The sequence below is a fragment of the Python bivittatus genome, unplaced genomic scaffold (genome assembly GCF_059951505.1).
Source record: "Python bivittatus isolate LINGU-HERP-01145 unplaced genomic scaffold, Pbiv_v1 ctg000270_np1212, whole genome shotgun sequence".
Classification (NCBI taxonomy): Eukaryota; Metazoa; Chordata; class Lepidosauria; order Squamata; family Pythonidae; genus Python; species Python bivittatus.
In genome coordinates this window covers 4,277,273-4,304,181 of record NW_028277050.1, presented here as the reverse complement: position 1 = coordinate 4,304,181, position 26,909 = coordinate 4,277,273, and the positions used below count along the sequence as shown (strand labels likewise).

The window sequence follows — 26,909 nt, the reverse complement described above, 5'->3', positions numbered from 1 at the left end:
TGTCGACTCTTAGTGACCACCTAAGTTTTCTTCTTGATGATCTGTCCCTAACCTGGTCCTTCAGCTCTTCCAACGGTGCACTCAACAAGGCCCAGTTTGTATACAGGGCTAACTTGACCCTTGAGATAAAGTCAACCACCCACCACAGAAGTTATTTCCCTTCTTTATAACTCAGTGATCACAGATATGAAAACCCTTATCTATAGAAGTTAGATTCCAGATAAAATTGATATGGGCAATTAAGTTAAAAAGCCAATCCATTCAAGAATGTCATTAAAAGGTAGCTGTAGGTCCTATCACACTGGAAAAATCCAAGAGAATATTAGGCTTATTGGGACTACAATAATAGAAAATAATCCCTGAAATGTCCCTATGTCATGGACGTTAAAAAATGCCATATATGCCTGGACAGGAAGAAATGCCATGAATGCAATTTCAGAAAATTTAGTATAATAATTAAAAAAAAATACTGTTTTTGCCCAGAATGACAGTAAAGAGGCAAGTTCCAAAGCCTGCCTAAAGAAACAGTCTAATTAAAGAGTATTGTCTTGCTGTGAAGCTTTCCTTCATTTTAACAGAGTTGGCGTGGTAAGTGCCAAACATTTCAAGAATTGCTGTTTTAAAAAAATGGATCACCTTCTGCCAATGATTGGCACAAGGTGAGGTTCTAACATAATTCCAGGATGCTGGCCTTGCGCAAGGAATCATCCTGCAGTACTTTGGGGCCAAAGAACTGATTGGTGGTGGGTGTTCCAGTTGACCATAAAATGCTATAGGAACTATGGGAGAGGAAAGAATGGTGGCAATAATGATATACAAGTGTGCAAAGCAAACCTCTCAGGTGGGTCCTGCCATCCCAACATTAGACACATGATAATACTATAAAAAAATTTAACCTGGACAAATGCTCAGTATCTTGGCAAACAGATAGGGAGTGAAGGTCCTTTCTTGTGCCAAAGACTATGAAAGAAGAACCCTTGGTGCTCCATCTGGGGGCCTAGAAAAACTTGGTATCAGTGAAAAGGGGCATATCATTATTAATTTTTGGAAAACTGGACTTCCCCCTACCAAATTAAAACCAAGCAAATGGAAGTCATTTCAGGTAAGGAATTTTCTTATTGGAGATATCAGATGACCCATCTACAGGAAACCTAGTGCCTTCCAACCCAAAACAATTGTAGATCATTAACTTGCATATCCCTATTAAGTTAACCCATTTGCAGATGACGATGTTGAATTGAATTTATAGCCCATCTTTCTGTTTTTTTCCCAACGTTGAAGGCATGTTACAATAATAAAAATACAGAGTACAACAAAATCAATGCAATTAAAAATAATACCAAAATTAAAATCAATCAATGATATGCTTTTACCATCTTCCTAAATGCTAGAAGAGGGGGGCAAACAACCTGCTTAGGGAGTGTGTTCCACAGCCTGGGAGCCACAAAGGAGAAGGTTCTTTCCTGCAGACCTGAACATCCAGCTTCTGACAATGGGGACATCTTCAGAAGCCTCTCCTGCTGATCGAAGTAACCTTTCCCCCAGGAGCTCAAGGTGGCATACATAAGGTTCCTGGATCCAATTTTATATTCATAGCAACAAGCTTGTGAGACAGTGGCTACCCTGAAGTCACCCAATGAACTTCCAGAGCTGAGGCTTGATTTGAACCCAAGTCTTTCTGATCTTAACCGCTGTACCACACTGAGTGTGGAATGACAAAAGTTGTACAGTTTTAAAACTGCAAGTTTGAAACTGAACAAGTGTACATTTTAAAATAAAAATAACTGCACTTCAGTGTCATATTTTGAAATTAATATTCCTATTTCAAATTAAAATTTGAGTTTAGTTGCCAAGATCTGTCTGCCATATCCCACAGGGATGCAAACCATACAGTTACCAAGTTACAATTTAGAAAACTAGACATACAGTACTCACTTCCCACCCTTCTTAATTGAAAGTGAACAATGCAGACTCCCCAACCTGTTCTCCTTCCAATGAGTTGGATTACAACTCCCATCACTGTTAGCCAGCATGGCTATCCCAATTATGCAGGTTGGGGAAAGGTGATTTACCTTTCCCCAACCTGTTTAGAGAGAGTCAAAGAATATCAAAATGAAGTCAATACACATTTTGTGGACTAAAGACAAGTGCAGCAAATACTGAGTAAAAGCAACTACATGTCATTTGAGAAGCTGATCTGTTTCACTTACTCTTGTAAGACATCCTGGCTATGTTTACTGTAATTAACTGAAGACATGTAACCAAAATGCATGGGACATGATGGGAAAGAAGTCTGAGCAATGGGAAGAAAAAAAACTCAACCTGTAGTATGTTCCCCATATTTTTAGCAGCTGTGCTGTCAACTTTAAATGAACAAAATAATTTGTTCAGGGGCTGTTCATCGACCATTTGTGGTATCACATGGAACTGCTACCACTGAAAAACAATCATTCATGCCATTCTTTAGATTGCCAGAGACCTCTCCCAGTTTTCTGTTAAGAGAGGCTTTTTTCATGCCTGCTTCCTCAGACCTTTTGTTGGAAAGGACGGAAATGAAAAATGGCATTTCTGCCATAACTGTCACTTTTTTGGAACTCTAGGATAGGAGTTAGTACAACTTAGTCTTAATTCATCAGGCCAGACCTGAGGCTGAGGTCTTGCTGTTTATCCCTTACCCTTCAGAAAGAAATGAGTAAAAAGACTTTATTTATTTATTTATTTATTTATTTATTTATTTATTTATTTATTTAAGTTTATTGGCTGCCCAATTCCAATGGATGTATGCTGTACTAACATTTGATACAATGTTTAAAAGCCTTTAATACATTTAGTCTGGACTGGCCAGTTGACTTTAAACTACAGGTGGTCCTCGTTTAGTGACTGCCTTGTACAGCAACCGTTCAGAGTTGCGACAGTGATGAAAAAGTAACTTTGCAACCAGTCCTTGCATTTATGACCTTTGTATGGTCTGTAAAGCAAAGGAAAGCTGAAATACAATAATAAGCACAGTCACCTCCCTGCTCAGTGCAGGAATCCAAATTAAAATAGGTCTGACTTCCTTTCCAGCCTTTGCTTGAACACATCTTGTGAAGGAGAAATCATCACCATCCTTTGGTTTGGATCCTTTTCCTAACCTTGGAAACAGTACCATCAAGACTCTTTCCATAATAACACTCTTAAGTCTTGATCTTTTTTGTGTCTGAACCAGACCTGAACATTTCTATTGCCTCTCCTCTTGGTTGATTATCCTCAAGAGTAAATATGCCTTGTTCTCTTCTCTCTCTCTTTGTAAGGCTTAATTTACATCTTGTTTTTCTATGTACTTGTTCCAGCTTCTCTGACTATTCATTAAATTGTGGAGCCCACAACTGGAAGTGGTATCCAAGAGGAGCTCTTATCACTTCCAAAGAGAGTGGAAATAATATTTCCCTTTGGTTTGGAAACTATACTTTCACTGATGCAGTCCTGCACTTGTATATCCCTTTTTAGCAGCCATGTCTGCTGACTCATCGATATGATTACTTTCAGATCAGATACAATCCCCAAATATATTTCACGTGCACTGTTATCAAGTCATCCCCATCCTATATTTGCTTTCTTTTTTGTAAGTGAAGACCTTTGCTTTTGCCTTTGTAATAATTCATTCTGTTATTTCTAGTCCATTTCTCTAACTTATCAACATATTTTTTGGTCCTGTTTCCTTGAGTATTAGCTATCCAGCAGAGTTTTGTGTTAACAGCAAATTTGATGAGGATTTCCTCCACTTCTTCATCCAAGGCATTAGTAAAAATGAATGGTACCAACATTAAACCTCAGGTATACTTCTTAGACCTCCAACTCCTGTTTGAAGCGGAACCACTGATGATCCCTCTTTAAGTGTGGTTTCAAACCAACTATGGTTGGACAAATGGACAAATCAGGGACACACATAACTAGTTTGGTCTTCAGAAAGTCAATGGCCACTTTTCAAATCTTGTGCTGCTATACTAAAATTAGTCAACTGAAACATGAAATAAGATTCTTTGGGCAAAATGTATTCTTCACAGATCCATACTATCTCTACTACTCAGTATTTTCAAAATCTTATAAGCAAGAGAAAATTGCACAGAAGAGGTAAGGGTTTGCAAGAAAGATGTATATAAGGAAAAATGCCCCAAATTGTATGACTTCGTATATAATCTTTAAAAAGTGCTAAGCAAAAAAACTGGAGGTTTTTCTAACTGCTGGGATCTGCTGCAATATGTAATTGTGATGAGCAAATAGAAAAGGAAGAACTACAGTTGGAAGTTGACAGACAGGTAATCAAAGACTACCTGTTTACCGTGAATGAGCTTAAATCTCCAGGAATTCATGAGTTTTATTCTTGAATACTGAAGGAATTTGTTGATACTGTGTCCAGATCTCATACCTTTGGGAAATTTTGGAGCAAAGATGAAGTGTCAGGTGTATGGAAGAAAGGAAATGTTTCTCTATCTTCAAATGGAGTAAAAAAAAAAAAAAAGGATCTGAGGAATTATAGACCAGTTCTCTTGAGAACCATCCTCATCAAGTTTCATCAAACCAGATGGCGATATCAGGTTTGGTGCTAGAAGGTGTGGTCCTAGGCTCAGTAGTTTTCAACAATTTATTAATGACTTGTAGTATTATTTATTTATTGATTGATTGATTGATTGATTGAAATGTATTGGCCGCCCAGCTCCAGTGGACTCTGGGTGGTGTATAAAACTAAAAAAACCAAACAAACATAAAAATAGCAAGAAACATTAAATCAACACCATGAAGTGGAAGGGATATATACCAAATTGCAGATGACACAAAAATTTGAATGGGACAGCTAATGAGTTAGAAAATAGAAACAAAAATCAAAGTGATCTTGGCAAGGCAGAAATAATAGAATGAAATTTAATAGACATATTCTGTTAGGGAAGGTCTTCACTTAAAAATAAATAAATTGGAGGGGGAAGCCTGGCTTGGCAACAGTGTTTGTGGGGAAAAAATCCTGGAATAGAGATGTAGCTGTAAAAAAGGCACATTTTTTAGACTCTCTCTCTCTCTCTCTCCCTTGTCCAAATCATCACTACGGTCTTGCTGAGCAAGCCTCATTTCAATTACTATTTCTAATCCTGAGCACCTTAAAAAGGGTTTAAACAGGACTAAGAATAAAGAAAGACAATGATGATAGTTAGAGGATGTAAGTTAAATCTTTAGCCTTTGGAAAAGATGCCTGAAGGAGAAAATGATAATATTCTTCAAGTGCCTAACAATCCTCCATCATCTCAGAATGCAGGATATTGAATAATGGGAAGTGAAAGTGCTCCCTTTCCAGAAGAAACTGCTCAGTTATCTGTCAGAATGCTTGCATTGCTGTACTGTGCACCTAAGCCTTCAGGCATCTATGAGCTTAACACAAAAGGCTAAAAGATACATGAAACAGAACATACAGAATTAGGAAAGAAATAGAAGCAGACATCTATTTACTGTCTAAGTGGAATATTTGGGTTAATGCTATTATTTATTTGATTTACATTTCATCCTCAATGCTCTGATCATCTTAAATAATATTTAACATACTACATGAAAATAAAGGCAAACAATACCAAATAAATGGACTTTTCTAACTGTTAATGGATTCCTGAAATAGCTGTTTTTTAGGCAACTCTGTCTCTTCTACACTTATGAAGGAGCAGAACAATTTAATCAATTTATGTTAGCGTGGCAAGACATTTGAGGGCACTTTAACTCATGTGTTATGGTCATGTTCTCCCTTATACCCCATTTGGAGTAATGTTGACAGAATTATTGAGAAAACTTTGGTTTTTAAAGACATGTACTGAATTACATACTACCTGGAATTTAACCCAAGATTGGTTTTTCATGTTCTGATAATAGCAAAAAGAATCATCCTTAGGAGATGGAGAAATACTATATTTCCAGATATAAAGGACTGGATTTCAGAGATGAGTGACTTAGTAATTTCTGAGAAAATTATATATTTGGTTAATCAAAAAAGGTCACACTATATTTCCCTTTGGAAAAAAATCTTGGACTGGCTTGGTCAACATAGAAAGCTTAGTTGTCCTTTTTTAAGACTTACAAGATCTGTTGAACTCAGGGTATAGTTGTAATTACAGTTTTGTTTGTTCTTTTTATGTATTTTCTTGTGTAATGTTTTTCTTTTTTTTTGCTTTTGTGTATGGTAAGTTGGTTGTTTTTATTTTATTTTACATTATTTTATGTTTGCTTTTTTGAAAATGGATTAATAAAAGCTCTCTGGCAAAAAAACAAAACAAGGACAGGACAATTAACCAGTAACAGTGACAATCTTCCTGTCTACGGCAGTACTGTCATACTTCATCACCATTCCTATAACCTTTAGGGCTTCAGCATCCTGTCCCTGCAATAAAGAGATGAGATACCAGCATTGGGTTTAAATAATAGGGCTATAATAGGAAGGTTCAACTGAATGATGAAACCAGAATCCAACATACTATAACAAAAATTCTAAATATACGATGCAAAATAAGAATAGGGATAATTACCAGGTGATCAGGAATAGTTAATTATCTACATCCCATCTTTGCTCCAGGAGCTGAAGGAAACGTTTATAGAACTGTGTGTTGGTTGGGCCGAGAGATATTGAATGGCTGAAAGTCAAAGAGTTTTCTCCTTGGAATTAAATTCCTATGTAATATGTAATGACTGGAATATAGCAAACGGAAGGATACAACTGTTGAAAAGAAACAGAGGCAATATACTGGGAGGAGAAATTGCACTACAAGCTAAAAATATCCTCATCTGCACAGAAATTCAAGTGAATTAACTTACTTGCTCTTTTGAGAGCATTGCACTAAAATAAGCGGAAGAAGCAAATGCAGAAGCAATATTGACACTGGTATCTACTAATGACTATCCAAGAAAGAGGTGGATAATGCTTTCTAAAAGCAAACTGCAGTCATTTGAGAGAAGACTGAAATAGTAATGGTGGTGGACTTTATTCAACCTGAGTCTTACTGAAGACAAAATTGGCCCAGTGTGATCATTCTAGGAAACCCTGGACCTCTTTTGCTGACAAAAGAAGACCCAAAGAATCAGATATCCTTTACTTGATTCTGAGAGAAAAGACTTCTTAGAAAGAGTGGGGAAGGCCACCAGGTAATGGCGAAGTGCTTGATTTTACAGGAAATTAAAGATGAGGTAATCAAATGCATACGACACATTTTTAAACAAATAAATGTCACAGCAAATGGCAGCTCCTAGCTAAAGGGTTTAAAAAAATTAAGCAAGGTCAGGCTTGGTTAGTATTTGGGTGGGGAGCATCCAGAAATCCCAGGGCTGTAGCATACACTGCGCAATCAGGAAAAAAAATCCCTGTAGAGGATGGTGACTATACTGTTGCCAAGAAAACTACATGGATACAGGCTTACAGTAATCATAGCATATAATTTCAAGAAGGAAAAAAAGGAAGTCAGCTGACTAAGTTGAAAAGCTGAAAATCAACCCAGACCCATACTGGAGATGAAAACAGGAACATGTGACCTATGAAGAATTACTGCAATTAAAGAATTACTGCAGTTATAGAGCTTGTATCAAGAAATGAAATGTGCAGAATCAGCTAAGGTTACTAAGGGATGCTAACAGCAACAAAAATGGCTTGTTCCAATATGTTCCAAATAAAATGTGAAAAGAAACAGTGTACCAGTAGCTCAATGAAGATGTCAAATAGCAAATAATTAAAAAGAGAAGTCAAAAATATTCTACTTCTATTTTCATTGAATCTTATCTGATAAGAGGTTATATCTTCCTTAAGGCAACTGGGAAGTGTAGGTTGCAGAAGTAGGATTTTAGTTTGAGTTTGATAGAAACAGTTCCTGGAAAATGGATGAAGTGCCTGACTGGAGGACAGTAAACTGTCTGAACACACAGTTTCCCTAGTCTCTTAAATGCTTAATGTCATATTTGCCTTTGCTACATGTTGTTATTTTCAGCCAGTTCCTCAAGATCATTTTGAAAGATTGCCTTCCAGGTATTAGCTATCCCACCTAGGTGGTTGTTGTCTGCAAATCTGATAAGCAGATCTGTCTGCAAATGTCAGATGAGTAATCTGTAGTTGCCCAGATCCTACTATTCTCCCTTTCTGAAGATAGAAATGTTTGCCCTCCTGCAATCATCTGTTCCTTCATCCATTTCCCAGGTAATGCTCTATCAAGCTCAAGGCTTATCAAGTCCATGGAGAATTAGCCCTTTTTGCTGCTGCACCATGTGAGGACAAATGATTCTGCAAAGAACAGTTATAACCATATTACCATGATCTTTGAAGATTTGGGGAGGAAGCTCAAGAATCTGGAAGCTCAGGTGGTTGAAAGAGGAAATCCTTCATGCCAGCAAATTACCTATTCAGTATTACCTGTCCAACACACATAGAGGTCTTGTTCTGGGCCCACTTTTAATGTCTTGTTTTCAGCAATATTGCAGGAAAGGTATAGCAGTATCCTTTTGCAGAGCAAACTTGTCCTTGTGTGCTGGAGGAACCTGAGTCTCCAGCCCATATGTTCCTTCAACTTTCTACAGCAACTTGAACTCTACTCATAACACTGCTAATGAAGCTCCACCTGCTCTGAGGATTATTTTATTTGCTTTGCTTGCCATTGCTTTCTGCAGGAAAATGATTTTCTTAATTTTAGGATTTTATCATTATGAAAACATTTTTATGCTTTGAATGATATTTTATGTTTTTCTGTCACATGACCACTATAAAGTTATACAAGACTATAAAGGGAAAAAAGAAGAATGTAAGTGAATAACTGAGTATGTACACAGTGTCAGCGAGAGAGATTTGGTTTCTGAGATCATGGTTTGTGTTACCTATATGAAAGACAGCTGACATGAAACGGGTTGCACCTCAGAAGGACTCGTAAAATTATGTTTGGCCAAAATATGGCAAGCTTGATTAGCAGGACTTAACTGAATTGTGTACAGCCTAGAGATGAAAACCCTAAAATAAGAGCCTCAAGGACTTGTGCACTGTAGAAGAAAGTGGGTGTGTTGTTCAATGGGTCTTATTAAACACTCAGTGAAAAATCAGAAACAACACTGGCTCATAAAATGCATGGCTTTTGCTATCTTCACACTAATGCTAAAAATTCTTAATATAAGAAGGAAAAGATTTAATAGGCATAACAGAGACCTGGTAGGATGACTCCCATGATTCAAATATAGCAAGTGAAGAATATAATTTATTCAAAAGGAACAGAAATGGAATGTACAGAAGGTTGAGTGCAGTCAAAAGTGTATTTTGGAAAATCTTAAAGTGTATTTTAATAAAGTCAGAACAAGATAAGTAGGATTACATAGCAGGAGAAGATGGAAGGTTTTTTTAAAAGGATATACTAAAAACAAAACTGCAAACAATGCCAATTAGGAGAAATATAGAGGATAGCATAAGAAGTCAATGTGGCTGCACAAAAACTTACTGAAGATCTGAAGATAAGAAAGGATACAGATGGAAAGAGGGACAGATCACCAAGGAAGAATACATATACATAAGTTGTAGAGATGGTGTCAGAAAAATAAAGCTCAAATGAAGTGAAGTTGGTGCAGGATGCCAAACAGAACAGAAATTGCTTATTTAATTATATGGAAATAAAAAAGAAGACCAAAAAACTTAGTATTCCAGCTGTTTAATGAAGATGACAAAATGCTAAAATGTAACAAGAAAAAGACAGAGCTACCCAGCTTGTATTCTGGCTCTGTATTCTCCAAAGAGAGGGTATATATTTTCCACCAGGCAACTGTGAAGAGGAACATGAAGGGGCAGAAATTAAACTTGAAATTGAAAGAACATTGTCAGGGAATTCTTTGAATGAGGGATAGATGAATTGTTTTCTAGGGTACAGAAGGACTTTGCTGATGGTCTGGTTGATCCTTAATGTCTGATCTTTGAAAATCCCAGAGAATGGATGAAATGCCAGATGACTGGAGAAGAGCAATCACAGTCTCTCTCTTCAAAAAGGAGAAAAAGCAGGATCCAGGAACTTAGAGACCAGTCACTCTGACACTGATAGCTGGGAGAATTTTAGAGAAGACCATAAAGAGACTTATTGAGAATCACAGTAATTACCAGAGGTCAGCATGGATTTGTCAAGACGAAATCCTTATTTTTTGAATGGGTAATTTCCTTAGTAGACTGTGGGGATGCAGTAGTCATTAAATATGTTAATTTCAGGAATTCTGATTAGGAAGCTAGTTAAGTATGGGTTGGGTAGCATGGATCCACAGCTGGCTTGAAAATCATACTCAAAGAGTGCTCATCAGTGGTTCCTCATCAAATTGGAGAGAGGTATCAAGTGGGATGTCACAAGGATCAATCCTGGGTCCTCTACTCGTCAACAGTTTCATTAATGACTTGAATGAAGAGGTGGAGGAATGCTTATCAAATTTGCAGCTGACACAAAACTGGGTGGGACAGATAATACCCTAGAAGACAGAAATAAAATTCAACATTGATAGGTTAGACAATCTAGTATTAGCTTAGATATTCTAGTTGAAAGTATCAGAATGAAATGTAATAGAACATGCAAAGTTTTACACTTAGGAAAAAGAAATCAAATATATAGGTATAGGAAGGGGATACTTTTCTTGTACTTATGAAAAAGATTGATGGCCTATGTGTCTTCCTCCAAATCAGTTCTAAAATTCTGTGAAAGAAGTAGTCACAATAAAACAGTTAATTCTGTATGCATATGTCAACTGCTCAGAGAATGTGCATACTAATTAACACAAGAGAATCGCATTTTAACAGTTAATAGAGATGCAACTCAAAGATCTAAACCCACAAAGAGAGGAAGGAGTGCCCACAGGGAATCATTACTTTCATTTCTCCCCAAAATACTAACACTAGCCCAACATGTTGTATTATCTTATGAAGATCAGGACCAAGAATGACAGGCATGATGCTAAGCCACAGAACGTCTTACAACATTTCTGAATCTCTTCATCTGAAATAGGACCAAAGAGGGGCACATCAGTTACAGCATGGACTAAACTGACACTCACTGTCAAGACTAATACAACAGATGGTAAAGAAGGTAGCAAAAGGAGGTTTGGCAATGATGCAATAGAAGGGTTTAGCGGTAGAAACAGACATGTCTGCACCCCTGACAAAAGGCAGGTGTGCCTCTTTTTATTCTTCTCTGACTCAATGGAAGGCTGCTTCTTCCCATTTTGTTTTTATATCAACAGGTTGAAGGATCAACCGGAGAACAGTGGATCAGTTGGAAACATTAGTATTTATGCACCTGATCTTAGGACTGACTATAGAAGCTAGTTAAGTGTGGGTTGGGCTAAAAACATTTTTCCCCAAAGGAGTACCCAAAGGTGAGATTATGGGCCTTTTTGGCAAAGGCGGTATGGGACAGTATCTGCTGTTATCTAAGGCACAGCAAAAATGCCAGCGCCATGGGTGGTCACTTGCGCTAACGTTTCTGAGCATTCGGATGTTTTGTTGCCATAAGCCAAAAGGCACAGCAGGAAAAAATCAGAGGTACCTCACATAAGAAAAGGAAAACAAGCATCAGGACAATAAACTGGATAAGAAACAACCATATTTTCTTCACGTTTTCAGAAGTGAAAGGCAGAGAAAGACCTAGGAGCATTATTGCCGCGGCAGTAAAACCACCACCACCACCAAAAAACCTGAGGAGAGTGTGGGATGCGGCTCCTGCCAAACTTTTCCACAGCTGCCTAACATTTCTTATGATGTGTCTGTGCAGGAGCAGGGCCCACATGAGCGATGCACAGAGACTGAGAGCAAGAATGTAAAAAGCTATCAGATCCTCACAAACCTATCTGTACATTTTGAGGGAAGGGGGAAATTTTGCTGGCTGAGCTGTACCATATACCACTTACAGACACCAGAGCTTGGTTACATTAACAGAAAAGAAGATGAGCAATTCAATTCTGAAAATACTTAGGTTTCATGAGATAGAAATCAAGTTATTAAAGTTTTGCATTTTAAGTGCCTTTCAGACTCAAGGTCTCCCTGTTTGAATATGAGATTAATTTACTCAGTTCATGAAGAAATATACACACAAGTTAAACTGGTTATCTCTAGCCATTGTTACTTTTTTTTTTTGCCACTTACATTTTACATTGTATTTTTCCACATCACGTAGAATAAAGTCTTCAGATAGTAAGAGATGGAAAAATATTTATTCACATATGTATATATTCAAAATTACAAGTGCCTACATCTCTTAGAATACTTCTTAGAATATTCTTTCTTAGAATAGTGAATGGAAACATTACCCAATTTTGACCTTTCTGTGCAGCAGCAAAGCAGAAGGCAGAGTGCCAAACTGCTATTAAGTTTTTAGTCTAACATAATAGCCAAAAGTAACTGCTCCTCGTACATTTTCTTTCAGTGATTGGCTATGGGCGAGGGAAGGTTTGCCCCTCTGGGCTGTTTTCCTGCCTTGAGCCACTCATTCTCTTTATCTAGAGCTGGGAGACAAAACTGACGCCCCGGCTGCTTGACCCTGCTTTGCAATAGGACTAGAAAGAGGATAGGCAGAGCTAGGTCACGGCCTAAGGGAGGCCTAGTTTCCCTTCCAGAGCAAAATGTAGAGAAAGCTTTTGAGAAACAAGCAGTAGGTAAGTTTGTGTAGTGCTCGTTTCTGCATGAAAGGAGCAAGCAAGGTGGTCCCCTGCTTTCCCTTCCTTTAGTCACTAGCTTCTTCAGGAGGGACACTTTGGTCTTGATGAATCTCCCTCTACACCAAAGCAGAGTCAAAGGTTAACCTAGCAGCTGTTTTCTTTCTGTTTATTGGGCAGGAGGAATTTTAGATGGAAAGGAGTTTTAAAAACCCTGCTCTCTCACTGGCTTCCTAATCACCAAGACCATGGAAAGCTTTGTCCCTTGGACAATGCTTTGAACAACCCACTCCTTTGAAAGCACTTGGCCAAACTGTTTGGCAGCAAAGTGCAGTCACTGCATTGATTTCCTTGTCCTGTTCTGTGTTGTTCAGCAATTCCCATTCCTACAAGAGGCCTCTGCACATGGCAGCTGAGGCTTTGAGTCATGTGAAATATCTCCTTGAAGCAGACTGTGTCACCATGACAAGGAGAATCACAGAGCCTTGTTCAGGCAAGCCCAAGCCACTTCACATGGGCCTATGAATTACCCTCCCTGCAATTGTTCTCAAGTTTTAAAAAGAATCATGCAGACTATAACATAATTGGCCCTGCGAGAACTAAATTTTGAAACACCAAACCATTGCTACCTTATTATCTAAATGATTCAGATTCAAACCACAGAAAAAGGTATGGATAGTTTGGGGGCAGGGGGAGGTGATTTATATTACATACAAGCAGTATAAGCTGGAGAAATAATATTTCAAACCAAACAAAAACTTGGGTAAAATCACACAAACCATCTATTTATCTATAGCACAAAAGGCTGATGTTATTCAGTGCAAAGGAAAACAGAGCTGATATATTGTGGTACCTGAGTTAAGAATCAGGAAATTGTAAGTTCAGCCCTTGCCTCTGCAAACTCACTTAGCCATTTCCTCCACTCCCTAAACCTCCATTTGTAATATGAGGAAGATGTAGACTTACTTTGTGGGCTCTTTGGGGAATTCAATTAATGGGAATCTTGGATTACACTAAGAAAGCTACATACACATTTAATAGGGTTGTGAATGAGTGCTGTAATCCTTGCTCTTGAGCATTCACAGAATTGCTTGACCTTATTCTTGATGTCCATGCACTCAAGTTTGAATGCATAGCCTTTCCTAGAACTTGGATCCTTGATGGATCCAACATACCCAGAGATCTATGTCCATAGGGAGGGTTAGCTAATGAAATATTACTGCCTGCTTCAGGCAAAAAAAAAAAAATGCCTCAAGTTATCCAGCTCCTTTAACATGCACAAAGTTGATTTTTAAAGTACATTTACACTCCTTAACTCTTTGGGTTAAATACAAGAACGCTACATCCTATGAAGAGGCTACACAAGAGATGTATACAGTCTGGTCTATATTTCAAGGAACTGTTTTTAGAATTAAAATGTACACATAGGCTAACAATCTACACAGAGCAGATCACCCTGAATCATAAAACAAGCTAAGCTCTAGACAAAGTTAATTTCTACTAGTGAATTCAATTTTCATCCCCTCCCATGTTTTTTTTTTAAACTTAAGTTTTAAATTAAAAGTGTTAGGTAAGTTTGAATCATTCATATAACTTTCTCATGAAGCAGCTGTGTCACAAGAGATTACAATAATTTTGGAACAAGAAGCAAGTGGTAAGCTGTTTGGATCAAAAACTAAACCCAGCCCCAAAGTTAGCCGTGTTAGTCCACTAGGGCAGGGAAATTTCTATAGTTCAGAAATACTTTTCTTCTGGCCAACCCAAATGCTGTAACAGTAGGAAACCTATAATAGGTAAATTATTTTTTACTTCTTGAGCAACAGAACCAGAATTCACTTTCTTCTTCCCCCCATTATCATAGCAACCTTCCATCCTTTTTGTTGTAATTCCATACCAATACACTTTTTATTTTCTCCTTTATTCACACACAACTTTCATTCATCAATCTGTACTCTTTCTCTCTCACTCACATTTCTCTACGACTATCTCCGTGCATTTTATACACCCATAAACCCCACACATAATGATTTAAGCATACTGTAGGCACAAATCAAATAAGAATTGTCATTTTACAATAAAGATAGAATACAAAAATCAGATTGCCACATGGATTGTCAGCAGCTGGCTAGATGATAAGGAGGGGAGCAGTGAATGAAAAACAAAATAGGGGATCAGACAGAATTCAGGGCATTAAAGGGATAGGGAATCAGCTGGGTAGAGAAAAGGAGATAATGTGGGTGAAGAAAAATAGGCAAGGAAGGACATAGAGAGGGATAGTCATGCACTGCACACAACTGTCCATGCCTTGGCAGAGAACAGAAAAAGCAAGAAGTATCTGGGTGAATGTGCCTGAAATTTGCTCCCTACCAGTAACTTTTCTGAAATGAGGAAGAATCCCCCCTCCTTGTAATAAATGAGAGTTAGCAGGTATCCAACTCACCAGAATGATTAACTTACCTGGGTTTTCTAGGCTTTCTTTGGGACATTGAAGTTTCTTAAAAGCCACTAAGACCCCAAACAGAAAGCTGAGACTGCAACTGCTCCTGATGTAACTCTCCCCAACCCCCACCATCCCTGCCCATTCCTTCTTCCACTGTTGCCAGCTACTATCACCTCTGGGTCTGCAACAGAACTGGATATTGCCTAGGCTTCACCAGTTCAAATCTAGGTCTACTACATGGAGGTTTGGTCATGAGAAGACAACTGATCTTGAAAACAGGTAAAATCACACAACCTTGCAGCTCTTTTAAAGATTTTTCACCAGAATTTGAACTGTTTATTGTTCTGTTTGTTTTAATCTGGGCTGCCTGTTTGAGTAGGTTTTAACTGTTTTAATTCTCTTTGAGATTTTGTAAGCCACCCAATGTTTAATGGAGTGGGTGGCCATAACAAATGTAATAAATTGAAAAACCTGAAATGACTCAAGAAGGAAGGCAATATTTGAGATGTGTTAACATTTTAAAAATTGTAGTTTAAAGCTAGAAAACAAGTGAATTAGAAATCCAGAAGGCCCTGCCTTTTATTTGTTTTTACAGAGGAGAGCAGCTGAATAGCTATTGGCATGTCACAGATCTTACAATGTTTAAGATGGAAGCATAAGAAATATTTCCGTTTTCCTTGTTCCATATTTTCAGAATCAGAACCTGTTGCTATGCAGGCAGGTTCTCTTCTGCTGTTTGGCTGTTTCCTAAATGTGGCGTCTTTCCCTCATGGATACTGGCAAATAATTATTTAAAACCATAAGTTGGGAGAAAGGCAAATGGAGGCCTCAGCAAGACAAGTCAAGATGAGAATCTTGATGATCTAGTGGTTATGAGTGGTTGGTCTCCATCCAGTTGGGAAGAAGCCTTTTTTAAAGGCAATAATTAATTTTGCCATCAATTTATTTATTGCTGAAATTTTAAAAAAAAATTAAATTTACTGTTTGAATTTACTTCTGACATATTTGGAAAAATAAAATATCTGTCTCTTCAGAGATTGAACAAAAGTCTTCATCATCTTTAGAAGTATCAAACATACCCATTATGGATTTTTTTCCCAAGTGAAATGGTACATCAAAATGCAAAATGAACAGAATATGTTAGAATTTTTTTCAAAATATTTTTTGGCTCAAAAAACCCATACCCAGCAGTGCATCTTTATTCAAAAGTTAAAGCATATCTTTAGAAATATTATATGAAAAGACAAATATTTGGTAGAGTTGCATACAAAAAACATGTAAGAGAAATTGTTCCATACAGACTTCATATATTACTGAAAGATGCATATAAATGTGTATTTGAGGAAATATGTATAGAAAAGCTCTGGGCTCGGGAACCTTAAATATGGTAATTGCATTTTATAAGGGATTTTTGTTTTGCATTTTTCTTTTAAAAAGAATTCCTAAAAAATAGATGGAATGGAATAATGCTCAAATACATGACATACTGATTTAGAGTGACCTGCACATCCCTACTTTTTGCTTTTTCAGCAGCTCAGTTGAACTACCAAACTGAACAGCACCCATCCTGTTCAGTAATGGAATACTTGCACTTTAACATGGACCTTTCCTATCTTCTTTTTAGCAGAAGTCTTCAGATACTCTTCCTCTTCCTCTTAGCACTGTTGTAGGAACAGCTACTTCAAATGTTATTTCTCACCTGAAGGGGGCAGGAGATTACAGTTTAACCACAAGTTAAACAGGTTTGTTTTTGATGCTGCTGGTGGGTCTTGCAAGATGAGAGGGAGAAAATTGAAACTGCTTCTCAATCTTGGAGTATAGCTGCAATTGGGCAGTAACATGTTGAGCCAAAAAAAGGCGGGGGGGGCGGGGAGGGAGTTTGTAATATTTTAAAGTCAGGCATTACTTTTAAACAACGGTGATTCTTCTGAGTTTCTGAATAGTTAAAATGTTGGCTGGTGTGGGTCTTCCGGGCTGTGTGGCCGTGTTCTTGAAAATCTGTTTCCTAACGTTTCGCCAGCATCTGTGACCGGCATCTTCAGAGTGCAGGAGCACAGACAGGAGCAGTTCTCTCTGTGCCCAGGATGATCTCTGAAGATGCCGGTCACAGGTGCTGGCGAAACGTTAGGAAACAAAACTTCCAGAACACGGCCACACAGCCCGGAAGACCCACACCAGCCATCATATGCCGGCCGTGAAAGCCTTCGACAATACACAGTTAAAATGTTTTTCAAAGTTGTCCTGCAAATTCACACAGGTTAAAGCTGCCTTCTTATGGTTGCAGACATGTTGCAAAAACTCAGATGGTGATTGAGAGATGGTTAGTTATGCTCATCCTGTTACTGTTATGCCCATGGGGGAAAGGATAATCCTGCAGTATAATTCAGGGTTGTTCTCCAATCTCTTGATGTTATGGGTCTTGTGGAACTCATCTATTGTGTCTGGGCTTGGAAACTGGGTATGATTGAGCTGGTTTATACTTGTATGGGAGACCATCCAGAAATCTCAGGGCTGTAAGCTAGACTAGGGAGTCAAAAAAACACCCCAGAAAAAGGCAATAGCAAATCATTTTCAGGAAAAAGTATATGCTTTTCTCCATGTATTTTATGGAGGAGGAGCTGAGGTTGACTTGAAGGTGTCTTTTTTTTTTTTTTTTTAGTGTGTGTGTGTGTGTGTGTGTGTGTGTATGCCTGGTGGTGGGGAGGACAATGCAGGTTGATAATTTGAGAGAATATTTGTATATTGTGAAGCAAGCTTTACATTTTTTTCCCCAGTTTTCTCCCTGGATAAGTCTTCTCATTCTCTTCTTGAGCAGACTTTGGCACTTAGACAAGATGACATGCAGCTGCTCAGAAATTAGTGTTTTTCTTGCCTTGGAATGAACTACTGTGATGGTACCCAAGTCAAGTGTCTGTTATTAGTGAGCAGGCCTAGGGATGGGCTAGACAAGTGAAAGTATATAATTCAGCCTTCCTAATTTGGGCACCCTCCTGAAATGTGGACTTAACTCCTAGAACTGAAAGCGAGTGTGGTGTAGTGATTAAGGTGTTGGACTAGGAGCGGGAAGACCCACATTCTAGTGTGCTGTTTGCCACAGTAGTTCACTGGGTGACTTTTGGCTAGTTTTCTTTCTTACATCTTTGAGAAATATAGAAGGAGGAAGTGCTGATGCATGTCAATTTAAGCTCCTGAATGAAAGATGGGACATAAACTAATAGATAGATAAAGACAGACAGCTAGATAGATAGAGACAGAGAGAGAGATATAGAGATAGATATAGATCCTCATCAGGGATTAAAACTATAGATATGGAGCATACCCAGGCTGGGGAAGGCTGACATGGTTGAGGAAAGCTAGGGAATGAAAATATTAATTTCAGTTGGTTAACTTACTAAAAAAAGATTCTCACTTAGATCTCTCTGTGTTGGGAGACCAGCTAGATAAGCTACTTTAGAAGATCAGAAAAGGGTTGCAGTTACAAACGTAACAGTTCCAGGAGCATTTATGTGGCTCATAGTTTAAGTAATAGAAAAGTTATATTCTGTTAGCTGATGAAAAAATGGCAAGGTGGAGATGGTGAATGCAAAGTGAACTCCAAATGCAGACACCTCCATAATTCACATGAGGCTAAGATAATTTTTATTGAGAGTGGCTACAGCTTTCTTATGGAGTTGATTCCTGGTCTGGTCTACCTGGTGGCGCTGAGAACAATCTTTCAAGCCTCATTGGGCTAACCTCCTTTCCTTCTTATGCTCATTTGAATTAGGGAGGTTTCTTTCTGTCTAAGCTTCTTCTGCATATTTTCTGCTTGTTTGGACTTAAGATATGTTTTTCCCCTTGTTGCTTTGGTAACAGAACTAATCCATCTCCATCAAGGTCTTCTTTCTTACTCTTTGCAGTATCTTGAACTTCAAGAACAATTATTTTAACAAATTTACAGCACTGATGATTAGGATTTCATGGCAGAATAGGCTAACGAAGGAAGTTAGTTCCTCTTTGGGCTCAGTCTTAGGCTGCTTGTCGTCCACTAGGCAATTATATAGAACAAGATGAAGGGGTGTAGATTGAGGTTAATACAAACATAACTAGGGAACACTTGCCAACTTTGAATGAGCTTCAGTCCAGAGGACAGATGAATTATATCCTAAGATACAGAAGGAACTTACTGATGGTCTGGCCAAATCGTTATCCATTGCCTTTCAAAAATCTTGGACAACAGGTGAAAAGTCAAATGACTAGAGGTGGGCAAATGCTGTTCTCTCTTCAAAAAAGGAGAATGTGGGGAACTACGGATGAGAGTATGGCATTTACACCTGGGAAAATTCTAGAGCAGACTATAATGCAGTGAATCTATAAACACTTTAGAAACAATGTAGTGATTATCAGAAGTCAGTATAGAATGGGGATACCTGGCCTTGTGGAAAAGATCATGAAATTTCAATTATAACCAGTTGAATAAACAGTGTGACACTGGTGTATAAAAGGCAAATACAGGCTGTATCAAAGGAAATAAAGTTTTTGAATCACAGGACTATTATTTCATGTATTCTACTAAGCTCCTCACTTAAGATTTGAGTAGCGCTCCAGGTACCATACTTAAGAAGAGTTCAGAAAAAACAGAACAAGGTCACAGAAGGGCAGTGAGGAAGATCATTGGACTGACTGGAAAATATTTGGAAGAAAACTGTGTAAGTTCAGCCTTGAAAAGGCAAGACTGAGGAAGGATATGGTAGCATCTCAAACATGACACTAGAATTATGGTAGCCTGTTTCCCCCCCCCGGCTGTAGTTGTAAGTTAGGGATCTGTCATCTGTTACAGCTATTATAGGTGGTGTAGCATTGAAAATGTCATTCTTTTCATTGGCCCAGTTCCCGTGCCCCCAAAGGGATAGAGGAGACCATTCAGAAAATTGTTATTGCTTTCATGTCCCCCCAGAAGACTAATACCCATTATCTTGTTGCATCACTCTTGGGATTTTCAGAGGAAAAAAAAAAGGCAATTGCCAAGTGACATCCAATGGCCCTTGTTTTGCCTTTTTCCTCCCAATATGCTGTCTCTCCACAGCTGAAACCTAATGGGGGATTTCACCTCTGTTTTTTGACACTTCACCTCAGCATTACTTTTACCTCCATCCTCCCACACATATACTTACCGTCATTGCTGCTCCAATGAACATTCCTAGAATCTTTGAGAAAGTTGCTTTCCAGAGCTAGTGACCATTGATGGGGGTGGAGATGGTGGGGGTGGGGATGGTGAAAAAGGCACAACAGGCGGTGGAAGGGAGAAAGGAACATTCCCTGACAGGGATGATTTTCCTATCCTCAGGACTTTGGCATGCCTTTTAACGGAGTTCAGAACATTGGTTTCTTCGATTTTGGAAAACTTTAACTTTAGATCCAACTTTGAGACTGGCTGAAAACATCATCCTCATTACATTATTACATATACATGATGTTAACATTGATTTCCTCACTGGCCTCTGAAGACCTGAGGAAGGCTATGCTGGGAAATGGCATGACTCCACATTATGTGGCAAGTTTTCCCCATCATGGAACCTTCTCCTAGACTTCAGTATTTAGCAGGATATATCATGACCTTTCATGGATAGCAGTTAAACTTGACAATTTCCAATACTTGTCTTGGCAGTAGCACTAATGTTAAGAAGATAGGTATCTATTTGTGTCCAAGACCAGGAACCTGACTTTAAAACTACTCTGCCTCACTGCCCCAACTCCTTCTGCAACTGACTTTCAACAACATTTAGTATCCCTGTTAAAGAACTGAGAGAAAGTTAAAAGAAGTATTTTCTACTAATGAAATACAGTGCACAATGGATCTTTTATTCTGTGGCAACATTTTAATTCAAGGGAACAAGACGCTACATATTGCAAGGTTAACAAAGCATTGCTGTTTAGATTCTTCATAATTACAAAGGTCATATGTATTTGAGAAGTCCATAATTACCTCTGTTAAGTGATGCTGAACTGTTTATATCACCAGTGATGAAGGAGGATTCTGATTGCTTTCGAACAGTGTCATTCCACATCCTGCGAATTCGGCTCTGCAGAAGCACAAGAAGAAGGGGCAGAAGATGAACATCAAGAAGAGGATCCATAGGAAATAATGACCTGCTTCTTCCTGTTTCTGTGGAGATGGCTTCTGGCAGTGCAGGAAGTAAGCAAGGTGTTTTCATTTTCTCTCTCAAATCGTTCTCACTGAGCAAAGAGCATTTCCTAGACCAAGGGTGGATTATCTGCAGCTCATGTGTGCCCTTCAGAGCCTCCCAGAGTGGGCAAGGTTGAAAGTCTTGGACCTTTTTTCTGACTTGGGGAAACCAAGTGCATTAAGCCTTTCAGAAGCTGATGCACACTCATAGTACTACTTAACACCATCTATCCTGGAACAAGGGGGGGGCGGGTGTCACTTGTTCCCATCCAAGAGTGTTATGGGGTAAAACAGGTATCTTAATGCTTAAGACACAATTTCCATTCCTTAACATCCACCAAAAAGGCCCAAAAAAGAGTTCATTTCAGCCCCACTCACTCTAACAACATCACAACTTTATGAACCCTGCTTTTTTGATCCTTAGCCAAGGTAAAAAGTCATAAAGTGGACTCCATGCCAGAAGGTTGCCCAATGCTGTGCTAAAGTGTAAATAAATCCAACTAATCCGGTATTCTCTTTCCAAATTGGAGACCTGCAAGCAGTACAAGTGCCAGTGCAGTGGAGTGGTTAAGGTATTGGATTATGAGCAGGGAGACCCAGGTTCTAGTCTACCTTTAGCCACAGAAAATCCCTGGCTGAGTTAGTGTTAGTCAATCTCTCTCGGCCCAACCTACCTCACAAAGTTGTTGTTGTGGGGAAAGATAAGAGGAGGAGGAAATGCTATTTATGGTGCCTTGAGCTCCTGAGTAAAAATCAGTAAGTAAATAAAATCAAAAGTGTTCTCCACTTGGTTAATGTCATGAACACATAATACTCATTCTACCTCTCCAGTGTTCAGACTCTGTCACCCGGGAAGTAAGTGATGTTTGTTGTATACAAGTATCGAGAGAACTGTTTAAAAATGTATGATAAATGTATAGCACATTATGTTTAATCCCCAATTCTAGAAATGTAAGGAGGAGAAATATGCCATACATGATACTCTATGTCTAAGATATTCTGGCAGAAATTTAATGCAGTAATTTGGATTATATTTTTCACTAGCTATGTTCAATATTTCACTTCCTGCAATAAGTCTCAGCATTTTCCATATTCCTCTTTTGGCACTAAGTTGTGTTAATGAAATATAATACATACATACATGTAAACAATTTCAGTGAAATAAAATAGTAATTCTCAAGATGAACCCAAAGGACAACTTAATTTTGGCACTTTTTATTCCACCCTTCAAACAAAGGTAAGATGTATGCCTGGTGAGAAACTGGAATACATGTAAATTTAAATCCTAGCTTTCTTCCAAAGTAATTATACTTTATGTGTTCTATTCGTTAAGAAATAAGGGGGAAAAAACTACAAAGAAATCATAAGTGGCCTGAAGACAAGCACCCCCATCTGATAGTGGCTCAACCACCACCTTGTCCCAGAGCCTGGGAGAACAGCCAGGTCTTTAATGGCTTCCTGAAGTTATCAGGGTGGGGTCATCTGAATCTCAGGGTGTTTGTGTGTGTGTCTCATTCCAGAGGACAGGTGCTGCCACAGAGAAAGCATGTTTCTGAGGTCCCGCTAGAACCCAAAATATGTCCACTTTGCCAGATCTCATTGGACAGACAGAAACAACTGGAGACAGGCAGTCCTTCAGATAACCAGGCCCTACATCAGGAAGGGCTTCATAGGCAATAACCATAACCAACATCTTGAACTGCACCAAGAAACCAATCAATAACCAGTTCATCTTGTGGAGCAGTGGGGTCACAGCAGCATAATGAAACCTGCCCATCACTGTCTGCACTGCTGCATTCTGGCTAGCTGTAGCTTCCAGATAACCTTCAAGGCTAGCCCCATGTAAAGTGCATTACAGTAATCCATTCATGAGTAGCAAAGGTGTGAAGAGCCTCCCAGGCCAGGAAAGGGCACAACTGCTACACTAGATATATGTGCACAAAGATATATGTGGACTCTTGGCCACAGCTACCATCTGCTCTTCTAGCATGAGCTTTGAGTCCAAGACAACCCCGAGATTGCTCACCATTCTTGGATGAGGAAGCGAAACCCATCCAAGACCAAAGATGGAAGATCCCCAGACCCAGGGAGCCCAAATATCTGCAGCCACTCATTCTTGTTAGGATTGAGCTCAAGTCTGTTACTTCCTATGTAGACCTGGGTAGCCTCCAGACATTGGGGCAAAACCTTGGCAGCATCACTTGGTTGGCCTAGGACCAAGATGTATAATTGTGTATCATCAGTACAGTGATGTTACCCAACCTCATGCCAGCCACAAAGAAAGGATTCACTAGCCTGGTCCCGGCTCTGCTACAGGTCATCAACAAGCACAACTAATGTGGTCTCCATACTGTAACCTGGCCTGAAACCCAGATGAAATGAGTGCAGACAATAACATTCAATCTGGGCTCGATAGATAATAATAGGCAATACTGGTGGATTTATCTATCAATATCTTAGCATCCACATTTATCAAGGAGCTAGAATTAGAACTGGATAAACTTGAAGGAGAACCATTAAAAAAATTAAGTGGCATTTGCTTAAAGATGCTTTATTATCAGTCTCCAATAAAATAAAATAAATTACTGTAGCCTATTTTTTTAAACCAGTCAACTGGAAATGCACCAGACTAGGAGCCTTTTCCAATTTAGTAGATTTAATATTGAAATTTCTCTATGGAGGGGCATTCATTCCTAAATTTGATGACACCAAAATGTTGAAAGCTACAACATGGTGTCATGATCTAAGTTCAGCACTTTCAGACTTCTGCACATCGTATGTAAGTATGTAAGGGGAGAGTGTGGTTGTGATTCGTGTTTCATTATGTACTCCCCTTGCCCCATTCCTGCAGATACTGACTTTAATTAACTGGTTTTAATTTTGAGACTTTGACAGCAGCAAAACAAGTTTAATAAATAAATATTGTTCATGCATAGAAAGGTGAAATGAGATCAGCGTGACTGCTTAAAAAATATTATATATAATTTAGTAAAATATCAGTGTCAGAGGTGATTATTTATTAAGATAATAGTTTTGCAGGAGTGAATGATAGAAATAATGTGTATTTATAATTATAATCTCTACATATATGCAGTTAGCTTATTGTTGTGTCTTCTTATATTAGGAATAGGCAATAATATAATTTCAATAATCCAGGAGTGTGAAGATAGAGGACCATTACAGTTACCTGCCGTATGGTCAACATATATATTATATATTATATGATATATGAAGAACCGGTGTGGTGTGGTGTTTAAAGTATTGCTCTAGGACCCAGGTTCATATGCATTCTCAACCATGGAAGTTCACTGGGCAACTTTGGAGCAACTGCTATATCTCAGCTCAACCAACCCAACAGGGTTGTTGCAGAGAAAAAGAGGAAGAGATGTCATGTATACTGCCTTGAGCTCCTGGAGAAAAAGATGTAATTTACACAAATAGGTCTATAATAAACCTGCATGCCATAACTAACTGTTGCAAACCATTTCATTAATCTGTGCAGGAAGCAAATGTCAGCTATAGCCTAGAGATAAAATTTTGCTGTTGTATTCCAACACAAAGCTCATGTTTTCCTCTGCAGAAATTTCAAACCAAATTAAGAATATAATTTTTCATTGCTACAGAAACTTGAAAAATGGTCATGCAGTTCTGGTGTCAAGATAAAAAATAGCATGCAGTAAATAACATATTACAGGCTCCTTCTTCTTGGCAGATGCCTGGACCTTAAAAATTCTCAACACTTCTCTGCTACCTCCTTAGTGTAATCTAGAAAAATCATGATGAGATTCATCAACACCCCACAAGCTCCGTTCTATCACAAGTGTATTTCAAGAATCTCTTTTTCACTGTAAATTTGATAAACTTCGCAAGGATTATCAACAGTGCAGCAAGGAAAGGGGTGGAACACAGAGAACACCTTTGATAAGTTAGTATTTGATTAAGTTTTTCTAATTCTGCTACATACGTGTCAACGTGAACCCCCCTCCTGCTCTTTCTCTTGTGAAACTCTTGGTCAAAAGTCCTTTCACAAGGTATTAATGACCTTTAAACTGTTTTATGGTTATGAATAACATAAGCCCTTTTCAACTGTTTTATCTCTTCTTAGTATTTTTAAAAGATTTGTTTTTTACATATTTGTCATTACTGTCCACTCTGCTTTTTAACAATATGGGACATCCATTTAATTAATAAACAATTAATTCAGATTAATTAAACAACCTGAATATGAAACTTTACAAACCAGGTGGAAGCCAATCACATTTGCAGGAGTGCAAATTACTTAGATAAAGGCCTTGGAAAATTTAAAAGAAAAAGAATGATGCCTGAAGAATACCAGTATTGGTATTTTACAAACCTCTCCTATCAGTGTCAGAGCTGAACTTGACTTGAAGGCAGCTTTGGCTTTTTTTTACTGTCACTGAAAACATTTTCTCCAGGGTCAGCCCCAGCAGTCCCTGGTATCCAGGGCATTGTGTGGACAGCCAGTGGACCAAATCTTTAAATAGTCGGACCCATGTGGAAGAAGATGCTCATCAAAGTATCCTGAGCTGTTAAGATTTCATGTGTCACAACTAACACTTTAAATTTTGCTCAGAAATCTGCTGTTAATCAGTGGAGAACCAGGATTATGTGATACTATTTCACAGAAGTCCATTCAATGCCAAGACAACAAAATGTGCATCATGACATAATAACACAACCCTGTCCTTTAATACCTGTGTCATGATGTCACATGCATGTATGTAATTTGTGTTGCTTTGTTGCAAAGCGTGTTTTATTACTTGCTCCCCCATGGAGATGTCTATGTATTGTTTCCTAAGTAAAGGGGAAGAAAGATAATTCCCTAAGCATTTTAATCCAAAAGTAAATTGGTGAACCACTTTCTTCAACCTGTTTCTGTACTTTATCAACTAAACACTTGAATGTTGAATGACCAGTGCCAGGACAGTGGAGAGGTGGGTCTTCAGTGTGGCGTCCATGAGCCCAAGTCAACCCACCACATCCTTCTTTGTGAGAATATGAGATCAGTAAAGCAGCAAACATGAAGCTTTTCTCAACACTCGGTACTAAAGTTCTTGTGGGAGAAAGCTGACAAGAGCTTTAATATACCCCTTCTCCTTTCTGCAATTGCAAGACTATATAAAGGAACAGCCCCTGTTTGCAGGAGAAGAGAGAAGACTGAGCCATAAAGGAAGTGGCAGAGCAAATGCTAGCTAACCAGCAGAAGGTAAGAAGTGTAGGTTCAGTTTGGGGATGGGGACACAGTCAGGCAGGAGGGAAGGCAATTCCTGTAAGCAGGATTTTTTTATTACAAAAAGTTTTACTCAACTGAGTGTTCAATCTTGTTTGCTCTTAAACATTTTTCCTAATGTTGTTTAACCTATCCATGTATTCTATTCTACTTCTCTGTCACTGCTTATTGCTTATAATCCAAGATCCTATTTTACTTCCTAACCAAAAACATACATCTTACAATGTGCTTTCTTTCCTATGCTTATTGCATCCTATGTTTTTTTCACAGCCAAAACCTGCTTCAAGGTCACATGGTGTGGATGAGGTAGAATGTGCTATCCAGGGCTTGGTCAGGGAGGATTTGGGGGATTTTCATAGACTCTCTTCTGCTGCTTACATCTGCTCTGGGCCTGAGGCTGTGTC

At 38.5% G+C, this 26,909-nt stretch overlaps 1 protein-coding gene across 1 annotated transcript in view; it reads right to left on the bottom strand.

Moving 5' to 3' along the window:
* The window catches only part of ADGRL3 (adhesion G protein-coupled receptor L3), a 436,049-nt gene that overhangs the window by 46,756 nt on the left and 362,384 nt on the right, over positions 1-26,909 (bottom strand). Inside the window, exon 25 of the mRNA XM_088138611.1 lies at positions 21,054-21,150. Within this exon, the coding sequence (XP_087994737.1) occupies positions 21,054-21,150 (97 nt within the window). The remainder of the gene's footprint in view (positions 1-21,053; positions 21,151-26,909) is intronic.